A 16051-nucleotide genomic window follows, 5' to 3' on the forward strand; every position below is an offset into this window, starting at 1 on the left:
CAGCTGGCCTGGGTCGTGGGAGGGGACTGAGTCTTTCATAAACCCTTGGGTCATTGATCTTCGAGCATATGTGGAGGGGATTCTCTCGACGTTGCTTTAGGAAGTCTCGGCAGTCACGATAAACGGCTTTCGATCCTTCCAACCCTTCTGTAAGGAGGTGTCTTCCTCAACTTCTCCTACTTCGGGTCGAAGCAGCTGGGTTGAGAGAAGTCTCATGTTGATCAATGTTTTGATGATTAGCTCGCTCCTCATCAGGGATACCCATGTCGAAGGAAGGTGACCCTCCGTGTTGGGGGGCACCCAGATGATGGTTAATGTCCATAGGGGCAACAAGCTCGCGTGTTTGAGTACGCATAGTTTCATGGAGCGTCTCAAAGAGCTTCTCATACTGCTCTTGGAGGACCTCATTCTTCATTGCTATCTTGTTGTTTTTAGCTTCTAGCTTATCGACTTTAGCTTGAAGAGCAACCCTTTTTCCTTCCTTCTTTCATTGCTTCGCACTAGGTGCAAGAGGAGTGTCATTCTGTGTGCTGTGGCTTCCTTCGCTACCCATGTTGGAGAGGGATGCCTGGTCAAAAGAGAGTGTACGAACGGTGGAAACCAGCTTGACAAAGCTGAAGAAAGTGGGAATAAGTGTTGTTCCCACAGATGGCGCCAAATGTTGATGCACAAAATCAGTGAAGACTTTGGTACAACAGAAAGTGTTAAGTTTGTTACCTTCGCTAGATTGCTCCGGTCACTAGTGTGGATAAGTATGTAAATGGATAGGGACAGGGAAGCAAACACAAGATGTACGTGGTTCACCCAGATTGGCTACGTCCACGGAGTAGAGGAGTTCTCATTAATTGTGAAGGGTTTACACAAGTACATAGGTTCAAGCTCTCCTTTAGTGAGTACGAGTGAATGATGTAGTACAAATGACATTAGGAAATATTGTGAGAGAATGATCTCTATTTATAGAAGAGAGTTTCTAGTTTCATTCTAACATTGACACGTGTCGTGTTGTGATTGGCTTCTGATGTTAACACGTGTCGCGCTATGATTGGCTTCTGATGTCGACACGTGTCATGCTATAATTGGCCTCCTGGTTGGAGGGAAACTCTTCTGGGTCCTTGACGGTATAACGTTGACCGGTGCTCAGTAATTTCGGGATTGGTCAAGTACGGTACAAACACACCTTAAAGCAAAAGGGAGAGAATGCTAGCGTCGGAACAAGAACGGCAACTAGCTTCACTTCCATAGCAACAGTACACACTTTTAGAAACCAGCAGGAACCCCACCTTTTCTTGGAACGCTCACTGCCACAATCTCCAGAACGCATCCATTATCCTTCAAAGCCCTTATATCTTGAACTATAAACTGGCAAATAGCCCCAGAAGGAGAGGGCTCTAGGACATGGCCCTTCTTTTGTAAGACTCTCCTAATTTGAGCAGGAACTTCGAAGTGATCGCCAGTCACGGACGTCCAGTTCTTATAATGAACCGCATTAGGTAATAGCTGCTTATGCAGAAATTCTTCTTATCGGTAGGTTTAATTGATAACTAAATTGAAATTATGACTCTATTTGAATAAGGAAACCTCTCTTTTAGTCAAACAAAAGACAGCTCAAGTAAGAAAAAAGATAGAGAAAAGTTACATGGGAACCTGATGATAGACCCTTGGAGCTATAAAAGTAGGTATATTTCATTGATTTATTTATTGGTACAGGTCTGTGATTATATACACTTTGAATACAATCCTAATATGGTAAATACAATCATACTTGAATGACTGAATCAATCCTAATCAAATAGAATAGGAAAGACAGCATAGCATATATCATAGTTGACTTTCATACGGTTGATGGAGCAGATTGTGTTGTTGACGAACTGATCTCCTTTGATGTAGGAGATTCCTTAACACGCCCTCGCAAGACGGTGGCACCATCGGAGACACCGATCTTGGAACGAAGTAGATGGAAACGAGGACGTGGCAAGGGTTTGGTGAGAGCGTCAGCAAGCTGATCAGTAGTGGAGACATGAGACACTTGAAGAAGACCACGAGTGACGCGATCCTGTACAAACTGAAAATCAATATCGATATGTTTCATACGGGAATGTAGGACAGGATTAGCACAATAGAACATGGCTCCAATGTTATCACAAGAAACAACAGGTGTTGCGGGGAGAGAAACGCCAAGTTCACGCAGTAAGGACTGAATCCATATGAGTTCAGCAGTGGTGGCAGCAATGGCCCGATATTCGGCTTCGGTGGAGGAGCGAGAGACAGACCGCTGCTTACGGGAGCTCCAAGAGATGAGATTTCCACCAAGATAGACAACATAGCCAGTCGTAGACTTGCGATCATCACGGTCACCAGCCCAGTCAGCATCGGAAAAGGCATAGAGACGATGAGAGGGGCGACGACAAAGATGAAGGCCAAAGGAGATGGTACCCTTCAAGTAGCGAAGAAGACGCTTGAGTGCTTGCCAGTGAGTCTCGGAAGGAGAATGCATGAATTGAGAGAGCTTATTGACTGCGAAGGAGATGTCAGGACGTGTAAGGCTGAGGTATTGAAAACCACCAACAAGACGACGGTAGGGAGTGGCATCCGTTAAGGATGAGCCATCATGGAGCATGAGTGAGTGAGTGGTGGAGAGAGGCGTACTGACAGCCTTGGCACCATCCATCTTTGCTATGACGAGAAGATCATGAATGTACTTGTGCTGAGAGAGGAAAAGACCAGTGGCGGTGGGAAGAACCTCAACACCAAGAAAGTAATGTAAGGAGCCCAGGTCTTTGACGGAGAACCGAGTTGCCAATAGTTGGATGAACTTTGCTACAAGTGAGGAATCATTGCCTGTAATAAGAAGATCATCAACATAAACCAAAAAATAAATTACAGCAGTCCCATTTTTCAAGAGAAAGAGTGAGGCATCAGAGATGGCATTGACAAAGCCATGGGAGAGCAGAAATGAGTGTAATTCCTTGTACCATGCCCGGGGAGCCTGTTTGAGGCCATAGAGGGCTTTCCTCAATTTACACACATGAGATGGATGATTAGAGTCAACAAAACCAGGCGGTTGGACCATATAGACATTTTCACGGATGGTGCCATGAAGGAAAGCATTGTTAACGTCCAACTGACGAATGGGCCACCCATGAGTCACGGCAAGATGCAAAACAATGCGTATGGTAGTAGGTTTGACCACCGGACTGAAAGTATCGGAAAAATCAACACCAGGGCGTTGGTGAAAACCCTTGGCAACTAAGCGTGCCTTGTACCTGTCAATAGTGCCATCAGGATGCCGTTTGATACAAAACACCCACTTACAACCAATAAGATTGTGAAAGGGGAGGGAGGGAACGAGCTCCCATGTACCATTGCGAATTAACGCATTGAACTCATTGGACATTGCATGCCGCCAAAGGGGATCCTTGACAGCCTGGGAAACACATGTCGGTTCAACTGAGGAGAGAATGGGATGTTTAGTAGCAGTCATAGCATACCGAGGATTGGGTTTATGGATACCGGATTTGGCACGGCTGATCATGGAATGATCGGGGAGCACAGGAGGTACGGGGGGGTTGGGGGGGTGTGGGTCAGATGATGGAAAGGTGACAACAGTCCTATGAGGGTTTCTAGTGTATGTACGAACGGGGTTGAGAGGAGGAGGAGGCTGGACGTGGTCAGTTTGGGCTGGAAAATGTGGTGGGGGGAATAGAGGTGTGGTAGAGGTAGGGGCCAAGGCTTGGTGGTTGGGTGACGGTAAGAGATGAGTGGTAGCAGCAGTAATAGGGGCCAGGGCAGCAGATGGGGACGGTTCTGAGACAGTGGCAGATTCTGATGATGATGATGTGACATGTGGTGGCAGCGAAGAAGAAACAACCGACTCAACAGGCCTGGGGGGGAAGTGAATAGGAATATGAGTAACTGGAGAAAGAGAGGAGACCCAAGTGTGAGAGTTATCAACAGTGACATGGGGAATGGAGGAAGGGAGGTTGGCAAAAGGAAAAGTGGACTCATCGAATTGAACATGCCGAGAGATAAAAAGTTTTTTGGAGGAAAGATCAAGACACTGAAAAGCACTTTGATTAGATGAGTAACCAAGGAAGAGACATGGGCGGGAACGAGGGAGTAATTTATTGGAATTGTAAGGACGTAACCAAGGAAAACACAAGCACCCAAATGTACGAAGACGGGAGTAATTGGGTTGTTCATCAAAGAGTTGAGTGAATGGGGAGAGATTATGAAGAAGCGGAGTAGGCATGCGGTTGATAAGATAGGCAGCTGTTTTAAAGGCATAAGACCAATAGGTGAGAGGTAAAGAAGCTTGATGAAGAAGGGTGAGACCAGTTTCAACAATATGACGATGTCGTCGTTCGGCGACTCCATTGTGTTGAGGAGTGTGAGGTGGTGTAAGAAGATGGGTGATGCCATTTGATGAGAGAAAATGTTAGAGTTTGATGAATTCGCCCCACCATCAGTGTATAATCTAGTGATTTTTCTTTTGAAGTAATTTTCAACAATTGCTTTGAAGGTGACAAAAGTGGAAAACACATCAGATTTCTTTTTTGAGAGGGTAGAGCCATATGTATTTTGTAAAATGGTCAACGAAGATAACATAGTAGGAAAAACCATCAATAGAAGAGTACGGAGCAGGGCCCCAAACATCACTATAAAGGAGATCCAAAGGACCATGACTGGTGAGAGACGAAGTACCAAACGGGAGCCTATGGCTTTTATTACATAGACAGGAATGACAAACAGACTTGAACAACTTGGAAGACACATTAATGGAAGACATACGAAGGACTTGTTGGAGAGTTTTGTGGCAGGGATGACCAAGACGACGATGCCAAAGGTTGGGAGAGACCACCACACCCACCATAGCTTGTGGTTGACAAAAGGATTTGGGAGACCACTCGTACACATCATCCTTACTCGGGCCTCGAAGAAGAACCGCCCCCGTGCTCAGATCCTTGACATGAAAGAAATCAGGAAAAAGTTCAATAGAGGTATTATTTTGTTTATTAAATTTAGAGATAGAAATAATGTCTTTTTGCATAGAAGGAACACACAGAACATTTGATAAGTTGAAAGATTGGGAGGATGAGGAGGGTAAGGTGGTTGAACCGACATGAGTGATACCCAAACCTGAACCATTACCAATAATTATTTCATCAAGACCATCATAGGTAGAGGCACCAGAAAGAGTGTTGACATTGGAGGTAACATGGTGAGAGGCACCGGAATCAAGTAACCATGTTGGAGAAGAGGTGGACCGGCCATGGATGGTAGGATTTGCCACTGGCGGACTGTGAGATCCAGATTGGAGTTGAGGGCAGCGTTTGTTACTATGACCTTGAGTGCCACACCATTGACAGAAACCACGATAACCTGTGTTGTTCATGTTGGTAGAGCGGCGACCATTGTCGGTGAAAGATTGTTGGGGGGGCTTGTAGGAAGTACGAGAATTGGTGTCAATGGAAGATGTGTGGGGGTGCCCGAAGGAACCACAAGAAGGATTGCGAAAGGCAAAGGACCCACGGTTGGAGTTGGAGTTGTGAGAGCGGTAGCCACGGGTTGAGGTGTGGGAGCGAGATGTCTGAGTGACATTGGCAGTGATCACTGGGGCTGTAACAACGGTATCATCACGCTTGAGAGCAGCTTCATGTTCAACCAGTTTGTCATGCAGGTTTTCAAAAGAGATTGAGGTGTCGCGGGAACGAACGACCGCAACAATTTCCTTGAAGTCAGAGCCAACACCATTAAGAATGTAGAGGAGGAGATCGTCATCAGAGAGAGGGACATCAATGATGGCGAGCTCATCTGCAATAACACGGACTTCTTGCAGATACTCAGAGACAGGCTTGTTCTCACGGCGTAGGAGAGTAAGGCGTTCTTTGAGACCAAGAACGCGGGCACGGGCTTTGCTAGCAAAGAGATGGAGAAGTTTATCCCAAGCCTCCTTGGATGTCTTGGCAGAGGCAATAAGGGAGATAACCTGCGGTGATACGGAAGCAAGAATCGCATGAAGGAGGAGTTGATCTTGCCGAATCCAAAAGGTGCGAAGCACGGTTTGAGCGGTTGATGGGCAGGGATTAGATCCATCCACATAACCCATGAGGTCATAGCCGTAAAGGAGGGCGTTGAACTGAGCACGCCAGGATGGGTAATTGGTGGGTGTGAGTTTCACAGGTAGTTGGGCTGTAGCGTTGATTGTGATCAAGGTGGGAGTAGTGGAGTTGAGCTCTGGTAGAGGGTTGGTTGTAGAGGCGTCAGTGGCCATGGATGAAGACAGGGAAGAGAGGGATCAGAAAAAAAAATTGCTCGTTGGAGTTTTTGGGCTCGTGATACCATATAAGAGTAGGTATATTTCATTGATTTATTTATTGGTACAGGTCTGTGATTATATACACTTTGAATACAATCCTAATATGGTAAATACAATCATACTTGAATGACTGAATCAATCCTAATCAAATAGAATAGGAAAGACAGCATAGCATATATCATAGTTGACTTTCATACGGTTGATGGAGCAGATTGTGTTGTTGACGAACTGATCTCCTTTGATGTAGGAGATTCCTTAACAGGAGCCATGACAGAAGAGAGTGGATCCATTCCCCTAGCAAAATGGTTTACGAGAACCTCTGCAGTCGCAGGAATGATCAAGGCTCCCATACTTGCGCCCACGACAGCTTTTAGTTGGCCATCCTGTCACGCATATAAACAAGACATTGAATGTAGGTTTGAAATAATACGACCACTGTAGTACGATAATTTATGTCACTCTCTACAACTCATTTCCTGATGGACTTTAACTAGAGAAAAGTATATGTGTAATTGATAAATCTGATCTAGTAGTGTGAAACGCTTTATTCCAACTTAACAAGAGAGTTATCCTAGAAGCATTCCCAACCATTAATCCGCTAGCACATGATCAATCTAATTGTATGCCAAAAAACAAATTTTTCATTGATATTTCCGTTGCCTTCATATATATAGTTCTCGTATCTTTCTCTGTCTTTCTCTCCCATCTACTATTTCTCTCTCTAATAATTTCTCCATATTGGTTACGCATTACCTTTAGGATTATAGCTGGTGTCATGGGCGATAATGGCCTTTTTCCTGGCCTGATAAAATTGGGTGGTGCTGGTGGTAGACCTGTAGAATCATTTCCAGGTATAGAGAAGTCGTCCATTTCATTGTTTAAGACAATCCCTGTACTCGACGACAATACATTAGCACCAAAGTATCCATTCACAGTACCAGTCATGGAGATGGCATTTCCTTGAGGATCTATGACAGACAAATGACTGGTGCCATGGTCATTGATTTGCCTCCACCTGTTAGGAAACGAGTCGTTATAATGACAACTATTGGTTGAGGAGTATATGTAATAATAGGATATCTACGAACAGTACAACCAAAGATATGAGACTGGGAGCAAGTTACACAGCGCATTATAGTTTTTAGGCGGTTTTTCTATAAACATAGACTAAAATCCCATACATTTCAAACAAAACTTCTTTTAGAAATGTTAAATTATTTTTAACTGCCAATATAAATGCAATAATACAGATGATAATCAATTTAGTGATCTTCTCAACACAAAATTGCAGTAATTTGTAAACGTCGTTGTATGGATGTATATTCTAATTTTGTCAACTTGAATTTGGCTACCAATAAAATAACAAGTAGTTATCTGAATGTATAATCTAATGGATAATTAACTTCTTGCCAATCAAATAACTTACCTGCCACCGTAATGGCTGGGATCAAAAGTCATGTTGTCATATATACTTTTCTTTAACTCCTCAGCAAACTCAGGAGAAAGCATATCGGCTAGAACTCGTCACATTTACAAACTCAGGGTCACCAAGATTCATCCTCACGGCGAAAGCATGTTTCAAAGATTCAATTTCCCAATGAGTCCAAAGAGGATCAGAAACTCCAGAAGCATTTCCATATTGTGAAAGAATGTTTAGCATCTGAGAGTGGAATTTACCAGGATAGTTCATATTAAACTTATTAGAAGCTTCAAAAGAGACAACAAAAGAAACACAAATAATTGCGTAACACTAGATTAAGAACAAAGCTTTACTCACAAGTATCATCGGAGGACCTCCAGAAGGAGGAGGCATAGTCAATATTTTAAGCCCTAATGTGTCAGCAGATACAGGCTTCCTCAGCTTAACTTTATAATTTTGCAAATCCTTCATTGTTCGTATTCCTCCAAGCTTTTGAATATCTCTGACCAATTTCGATCCAATTGATCCATTATAGAAGGCTATGGGACCAAACTTCGAAATTTGACTGAGTGTCTCTGCCAGTTTCATGTTACAGCATGTCTCACCTGTCTTCAAAAGACTCCCGTTTAATGTAAATGGATGACGAAGTCCCTCATCTGCCAAGATTCCTGATATCATCTTAACCATTTGCATGTGGAGGTATGGTGAAATCTTAAATCCCAAACGTGCAAGACGCTCAGCAGGTTTTACAAGTCTTTCCCACGGAAGCCTTCCATGTTGTTTTCATGAAGACCTGCCAGTTCCCCTGGAATTGCTACAGAGAGAGCGCCTTTACCTTTCAGAGTTTCATTGCCAGCATACATATTCTGAAAATAGAAAATTTTGACACAAATTCAAGGTACGTATATAGATACTGTTTGTGTAATTCCTATCTAAAAAAGATAAAGGCAAATTACCCACATGTGTTCATAGTTGCAAAGACTTGAAACGAAATTATTGAAAAATAGCGAGCATGTTGTTATTCCAAGTCCTATTATTTGAGAGGAGTGGATTGTTGAACGCTGCGTATGCTCTAAGCTATTCAAAATCTAAGAGAAGAACTTACTCATACAATAACGAATCGTTGAATCAAAGAACATATCATTAGTATCAATTCAGCAAAGTTGTTTTTTGACTTCCATTGCCTGCCAAGAATCCTAGTGGAAAGAAAACCTTCTAGCCAATTAACGATCATTCTAATCTCTGATGACCATAAAATAAATTTTTACAATGAAAAGTGAAATTTCACATTTTCTGAGGTAAACAAAAATGCAGATGGTTTTTTTTTTCATCAATAAAATGTAATTATCAAAACAGCTAAAAATGTGATGTTCCTCATCAGAATGTTTCACGTGATGGTGATTGTTTGCACTCAAGTGAAAATCAATTGAGAAAAGGAGTTCAGTAAAGCATGTAGAATACGAACCTCGGAAGCAAGTAAGGGTGCAGTTTCTCTCATATCAAAGGCATGTGCTTCCCCACTGGCTAGCCTTATAAACATGAAGGCTCCGCCTCCAAGCCCACTTGATGCTGGATTCACAACCCCTAAGCGAAGAACAGCGGCTACTGATGCATCAACGGCATTGCCACCTTCACGAAGCACATTTATCCCAATTCTAGAACATCGAAGATCATGTGGCAACAGCAGCATGGCGCACTGAAATTACCTCTCGCTTACTTTTGGTGGAACCACTCATAGCATTAAGGCTTGAAAGGAATACAAGTACAATGGTGAACAACAACGACGGTAACGGATCTGCAAGCGAAAGCATAGAATTTTGTTGAGCGTTCCTCATCATACAAATCAACAAAGAAGTCTTAACCCTCAAGTCTCAACCAAATGAAATTAAACTACTAGCAACAGGAGCAGCAGAAACACATGTTTACTATTTTCGTCGTAAATTCAATAGTAGTTAAAGGTTCACTTCACACTTTTGAATCTTATTAGGGTGACTTATTTTAGATTACAGGTCGAGTTTCCAAATTTGGACCTAATGACTAATAATAGTCAACTATATAGACTTGGGTGAAAAAAAGCTTAAACATAAAAATGGTCCTGTGTTTTACATTATTGGTTAATTTGGTCAAATTGGTCTCCGTATTTACCTCTGTTAGCCAATCCGTTAAAATAACCTTAAAATTGACATGTCTTGTGTGGGTTTAATGAGTTTACAATGAAGTTACATTTCTACCATCTCACGTGCAAGACACATCTCAATTTTAACGTATTATCTAGAATTAGCTAACGAAAGTGTTGATGCACAAAACCGGAGGGGTCTTGGAACAACGTAAATTCGACCGTGAATCTGCAAGAAAGTAAATAACACAAGATGTATCGTGGTTCACCCCAATGTTTAGGCTACGTCCACACTGATATTTTATTTCTCTGAGAGGATTGTGAGGATGAAAGGGTGAGAGCCTCTGAGGGTGAGAGTGAGGATTCTCATGGCTTAAGAATTGGCCTCCTTTAATGAGGAGAGTGAGGGGTCCTTTTATAGAATAAGGGATCCTCACTTATTACATATTTGCCCTTCATTTATTACATAATTACATTTGAGTCCCCCGAGTATTTATACGAGATCTAAATACGGAGGCCCTAAGTATGGTACAAACAGTAGTCCTCCAAGTTTTCAGTCAAGATAATCTTTTGGCTGGAGACTTGAAATTCAGTCCATGTGTGGGCCGAAGTAACTAGATGTCGTCTGGAACTGATACTCGATATGAGGTGGTGCCCAAAGTGAAATGATGCTCAACTAGAAGTAGCACATGTTGCGAGGCTGCTCAGCTTATGGCTTATGTTGCTTTGGTTGGCTCGGCTTATGGCGTTGAAGGTGAGGGAGTCCCTTTTATAGAATAAGGACTCGCTCCTCAATACACAAGTGATGGGCTAAGAGTGATGCTTGTGGCGAGTCGGTTGCTCAACTGGCGGTGATGCTTTCTAATGAAGGTGAGGGAGTGCCTTTTATAAAATAAAGGCTTGTTCCTCAGTACATGAATAATGGGTTAGGAGTGATGCTCGCGGCGAGGCGGTTGCTCAGCTGGCGACGATGCTCTCTAATAAAGGTGAAGGAGTTCCTTTTATAAAATAAGGGTTCGCTCCTCAGTACATGAATAATGGATGCTCTCTAATGAAAGTGAGGGTGTCCTTTTTATAGAATAAGGGCTCGCTCCTCAATACATAAATAATGGGCTAAGTCCCCCAAGTATTTTTCATGACGCCCAATATATGGTACATAGTGTAGTCCTTCAAGTCTTCAATCAATAGAGGTTGTTGGTTGGAGACTTCAAATTCAATCCATGTATGGGCCGAAGTGGCGGTTGTTCGGAGGAGGTATTTGTATACCCTGCACTGAAGCTTTGCAAGTGAAACTTTGAAGTTTGAGTTTTTGTAAATGAAGCTTTTGAAGTTAGAGCTCTCGAAGTTTGAGCTCTGTAAATGAAGCTTTCGAAGTTGATTAACATGAGTGATGCTCATAAATGTTTATGTTGATTGACATGAGTGATGTTCATGGATGTTGGCATGAGTGATGCTCATGGATGTTGACATGAGTTATGCTCATGAATGTTGACATGAATGATGGTCATGAATGTGTATGTATGATTGACATGAATGATGCTCATGTATAATTTTGGAGTACTGGACGTACTTTTGATCACCTAATAGCGGCAGGCTGCCGAATAATTTTGGAGTACTAGGCGTACTTTTGATCACCTGGTTGGTGATAATAACGATAGGCTGCAGAATAATTTTGGAGTACTGGGCGTACTTTTGATCGCCTAGTTGGTGATAATAGCGGCATGGTGCCGAATAATTTTGGAGTACTGAGCGTACTTTTGATCACTTGGTTTGTGATAATAGCGGCAGGCTGCCGAATAATTTTGGAGTACTGTACGTACTTTTAATCACCTGGTTGATGATAAGCAAGTGGATGTCCGGTCAGACAAGAGATCACCATGAGCGCGAGGCTTATCAGTCTATAAGTTGGTAGACTTGTTTAATCAGCAACAATGTTGATCAGTGGATCTAGTTGCTCAATAATTCCTGACAATAAATGACAGTATAAGTATGACCATATAATGAATAAATCAAATTGACAAAGTTTGTCAAGGCAAAAATATTGTACTGTGTGCCTTCTGTGAATAAATGATTTATTCTGTTGTGTGATAAATGACATGTTGCATAAATCAACAATATATATTAGGTATTGCCTAAATGTGTGTGTGTGTGTATATATATGTGTATATATATATATATATATATATATATATATATAATCATGAATAAATGATTTATTCAGTTGTTTGATAAATCACATATTGTATAAGTGACATAGTTTAAAGGCAGTCATAATATTCTAGGCCATAAGTAAATATTGCACATGTACTTAGGTTAAATATGTGTCACTAGGTGATGAATAATATATATATATATATATATATTTATATATATATTATATTTTTATTCAAGTTGTTGATATCCAATTTGGTTAGACTTGTCACATGTTATAGGAGATAGTCATGTGATAAACCATTAATAAGATACAAAGACTAATGATATTACAACAGAATTAAGCAGCACGTGTGTTGATGCACAAAATCAGCGAGGACTTTGGTACAACAGAAAGTATCAAGTTTGTGACCTTCGCTAAATTGCTCCGGTCACTAGTGTAGATAAGTATGCAAATGGATAGAGATAAGGAAGCAAACACAAGACGTACATGGTTCACCCAGATTGGCTGCGTCCACGGAGTAAAAGAGTTCTCATTAATTGTGAAGGGTTTATACAAGTACATAGGTTCAAGCTCTCCTTTAGTGAGTACTAGTGAATGATTTAGTACAAATGACATTAAGAAATATTGTGAGAGAATTATCTCTATTTATAGAAGAGAGTTTCTAGTTTTATTCTGACATTGACACGTGTCGTGTTGTGATTGGCTTCTGATGTTGACACGTGTCGCGCTATGATTGGCTTCTAATGTCAACACGTGTCGCGCTGTGATTGGCCTCTTGGTTGGAGGGAAACTCTTCTGGGTCCTTGATGGTATAACGTTGACCGGTGCTCAGTAGTTTCGGGATTGGTCAAGTATGGTACAAACAGTGCTCCCCTAAGTTCCCGAGTGAGGGAAGCTCCTCGGTTCAGGACTTGCAAGATCCAAGCCATTAAGTAATCAAGAAACTTCTAAGTACCAAAGTGTGGTATCAGTTTCACTTGCCTTATCTGTCTCATATGTAGATGTGACATCTTCTCTGGAAGTACTTTTCCTCCATCCAGGGGTGGTATCCTTAACCGATGAAGATGCACAAGGTAATGTATCAATTTCACTTGGAGCTTACTTGTAGTTTCGGGCTTGGTCAAGTGTGATACAAACCCTATAGTAGGAGTCCCCCAAGTCGCCGAGCTAGGAGATTTGCCGAATGAGGTAACAGACAAGGTAAGCAATCAGACTTCCAAGCAAGCAACCTAGATCGGAGGTTCGACTTCAGCTTCCGGTTGATTGTTCTTCTTCTCCTTGTGTCATAAACAGCAACAAGGATAAAGAGAAGCAAATGGAAAAGAGATGATATGAGATACTTTTGCTTTTGAAGAAGTAACTTTCCACAAGCTCATTCTTGAACTGGGCTGGAGGGTTTTCTAGTTTCCTCCAGAATATAAGGCCGACTCAAGAATTTGAGGGTCAAAACAAGTCCATCAAATCTAGAGTACGTTCAACCTTGATGATATGTGATACTTTTGCTGTTGACAAAGTAGTGGATGTATCGGCAGGTATATTGTTACGCTTGTCTCCACATGCTTCCTTGTATCTTTCTCACTTGCCCTATCTGTTCCTCAGGCAGATGTGGTATCTTCTCTGAAAGCATAAGATGTTGAAGATGAGTACTTGAGAGCAATGCTAGGTAAGTAATCAGGCAAGGGGTTCCAGGCAGTCAGTTCCTGACTGGAAGCTTGATTCCAAGTGCTGATTGATTGCTCTTTTTCTCCTTGTCTTGCAAGTAAGAACAAGGCCAAAGGAAAAGACAGGGAAAAAGTATGATATGGGATACTCTTGTTTTTAACCTTGATAATATGAGATACTCTTGCTCTGGTGTAGCTTGTTTGCAGAGGTATTATCGGGAAGAAAATAAGCTGAGTATTTCGAGAGACTCTGCTGAAAGTGCCCTCTCGGATGTGAAGAAAAGTTGAGCATTTTTTTTTATTTGCAGGTCTGCCTGGCTATGGAGGATGGAGGTCGACATATATAGGAATCTCCCTAACAACAAGTAGTAGTGTCATTCCTTTACCCTTCTTAGTCATAGCAATGTAGTGGGACATGCAAGCTTCATGTGTTTTAACTTTGTCAGAGCACTTTGAAAAAATGGTTTGTGGTATCTGGAAAGCTGATATTGCGTGTGAAGATTGCAAACAAGCTTTATCCAAGGAAATCTGGCTCTCGAAGTTCGGAAAGAGATGCCTCTTTGGTTTTCGAACAACCAATCCTGTCGGGGATCTGGCTCTCGAGATTCAGAGAACGGTGCCTCTTCGATTTTTTAGAAGGCAATCCTGTTGGGAGTCTGACTCTTCAGATTCGGAGAGCAGTGCCTCTTCGATTTGTGAGAAAGTAATCCTGTTAAGAGTCTAGCTCTCGAGATTCGAAGGGTGGTGCCTCTTCAATTTTTGAGCACGTAATCCTGTTGGGAGTCTGGCTCTCGAGATTCGGAGAACGGTGCCTCTTCGATTTTTTAGAAAACAATCTTGTTGGGGAGTCTAACTCTTGAGATTCGAATAGCAGTGTCTCTTCGATTTTTGAGAAAGTAATCCTGTTGGGAGTCTGGTTCTCGAGATTCAGAGGGCGGTGCCTCTTTGATTTTTGAGCACGTAATCCTTTTGGGAGTTTGGCTCTCGAGATTCGAAGGGCGGTGCCTCTTCGATTTTTGAGCACATAATCTTGTTGGAAGTCCGGCTCTTGAGATTCGGAGAATTGTGCCTCTTCGATTTTTGAGCAAGCAATCTTGTTGGGAGTGTTTTCTCGAATGTGAGTAAAGGTTGGGCATTTTTGTTGGTCTGCCTTGCCACGCAGCACAGAGGTTGACACACATTTGGACTTTCTAGTTATCAAGCAGTGGTGATGTTCCTTTACCCTTGTGGGTAATATTATGGTAGCTGGACCTTCAAAATTTATGTGTCTAAACTTTGTCAGAGATTTTTGGCAAAGTTATATGTGGTACCCGAGGAGCTGATGTTGCGTGTGGAGAATGCTGCCTCTTCGAAATCTGAAGAGTGGTGCCTCTTCGATTTTGAATCAATGGCCTTGTTACCCTTTCTTTTATAAAGGCACCAATTGTGTGCAAGAAGTACATTCAGAGAGTTATTGTTTAGGAATTTTCCCCTTATTTTTTAGTTTAAGAGATTTATTGCACCTCATTTCTCCTTCATCATTTGAGAATGTCTAGCCCATCTAATCGTCGTTTTAACTTGAACTTTGGTAAAGAGGCAACCATGCCTTCTCAAGACAACATATGGCGCTCATCCTTCTTATCCCCTAATGGTCCTCTTATCATTGGGGACTTTGTGATGAAGAATGATATGACCGCTGCGGTGGTAACCAGGAACCTTCTCACTCCTAAAGATAACAGACTACTTTCCAAACGGTCTGATGAGTTGGCTGTTAAGGATTCTCTGACTCTTAGTGTTCAATGTGCAGGTTTTGTGTCTACTATGGTCCAACGCCTATTTGCTCGAACCCACCAAGTTGAATCATTGGCAGCTGAAGTGATAAGTCTTAAACAGGAAATCAGAGGGCTCAAGCATGAGAATAAACAGTTGCACATGCTCACACATGACTATGCTACAAACATGAAGAGGAAGCTTGACCAGCTGCAGGAATCTAATGGTCAGATTTTACTTAATCATCAGAGGTTTGTGGGTTTGTTCCAAAGGCATCTATTGCCTTCGTCTTCTGGGGCTGTATCGCGTAATGAAGCTCTAAATGATCAACCTTCGGTGCCTCCTCCTTCTGAGGTTCTGCCCAGTACTGAGGCTTCGAATGATCACCCTCTGGTGCCTACTCTTTCTGGGGCTCTGCCGATTGCTGAGACTTCTCATGAACAACCTTTGTGAAGGCTACCTTTTGTTTGTTTATTTTGATTCATGTATATGTACATATTTGTAACTTATCGAATATATCAATAAACAATTTTTGCTTCATTTCAACGTATTGTGTTAAATACATCAAGGCCTTCTTCACTAAGTTCTTTAAATTTTTTTTTTTTGTTAAAGCTTGTATGTTGAAGCTTTGAGA

General features: G+C 41.9%; 2 protein-coding genes across 2 annotated transcripts; both read right to left on the reverse strand.

Annotated features, from left to right (window-relative positions):
* Positions 1 to 6507: 6507 nt before the first annotated feature.
* On the reverse strand, positions 6508 to 7774 carry LOC103437234 (putative inactive glutathione hydrolase 4). Its single transcript, XM_029103627.2, has 3 exons — positions 7743 to 7774; positions 7070 to 7331; positions 6508 to 6699 (listed from the first exon to the last, which is right to left on the reverse strand). Exons 1-3 carry the CDS (start codon positions 7772 to 7774, stop codon positions 6508 to 6510), a joined length of 486 nt encoding a protein of 161 aa, XP_028959460.2.
* A 37-nt stretch (positions 7775 to 7811) lies between these two features.
* Positions 7812 to 9426, reverse strand: LOC114819212 (glutathione hydrolase 1-like). Its single transcript, XM_029101786.2, has 4 exons — positions 9202 to 9426; positions 8534 to 8602; positions 8094 to 8447; positions 7812 to 7976 (listed from the first exon to the last, which is right to left on the reverse strand). The coding sequence occupies exons 1-4, from the start codon at positions 9424 to 9426 to the stop codon at positions 7812 to 7814; spliced, it is 813 nt and encodes a 270-aa protein (XP_028957619.2).
* Between the last annotated feature and the right edge of the window lie 6625 nt (positions 9427 to 16051).

The sequence above is a fragment of the Malus domestica genome, chromosome 05 (assembly GCF_042453785.1).
Source record: "Malus domestica chromosome 05, GDT2T_hap1".
Classification (NCBI taxonomy): Eukaryota; Viridiplantae; Streptophyta; class Magnoliopsida; order Rosales; family Rosaceae; genus Malus; species Malus domestica.

Excerpts from the sequence above, each read along its gene's own strand:
- LOC103437234 (XM_029103627.2), bottom strand. The coding sequence starts at position 7,774 with ATGACTTTTGATCCCAGCCATTACGGTGGCAG. Across the intron at positions 7,332-7,742 it reads CCCAGCCATTACGGTGGCAG|GTGGAGGCAAATCAATGACC; the intron begins GTAAGTTATTTG and ends GTTTCCTAACAG. Across the intron at positions 6,700-7,069 it reads CACCAGCTATAATCCTAAAG|GATGGCCAACTAAAAGCTGT; the intron begins GTAATGCGTAAC and ends TATGCGTGACAG.
- LOC114819212 (XM_029101786.2), bottom strand. The coding sequence starts at position 9,426 with ATGCTGCTGTTGCCACATGATCTTCGATGTTCTAGAATTGGGATAAAT. Across the intron at positions 8,448-8,533 it reads TAGCAATTCCAGGGGAACTG|ATTTCACCATACCTCCACAT; the intron begins GCAGGTCTTCAT and ends TTGGGATTTAAG. Across the intron at positions 7,977-8,093 it reads GAGGTCCTCCGATGATACTT|ATGCTAAACATTCTTTCACA; the intron begins GTGAGTAAAGCT and ends TTCCACTCTCAG.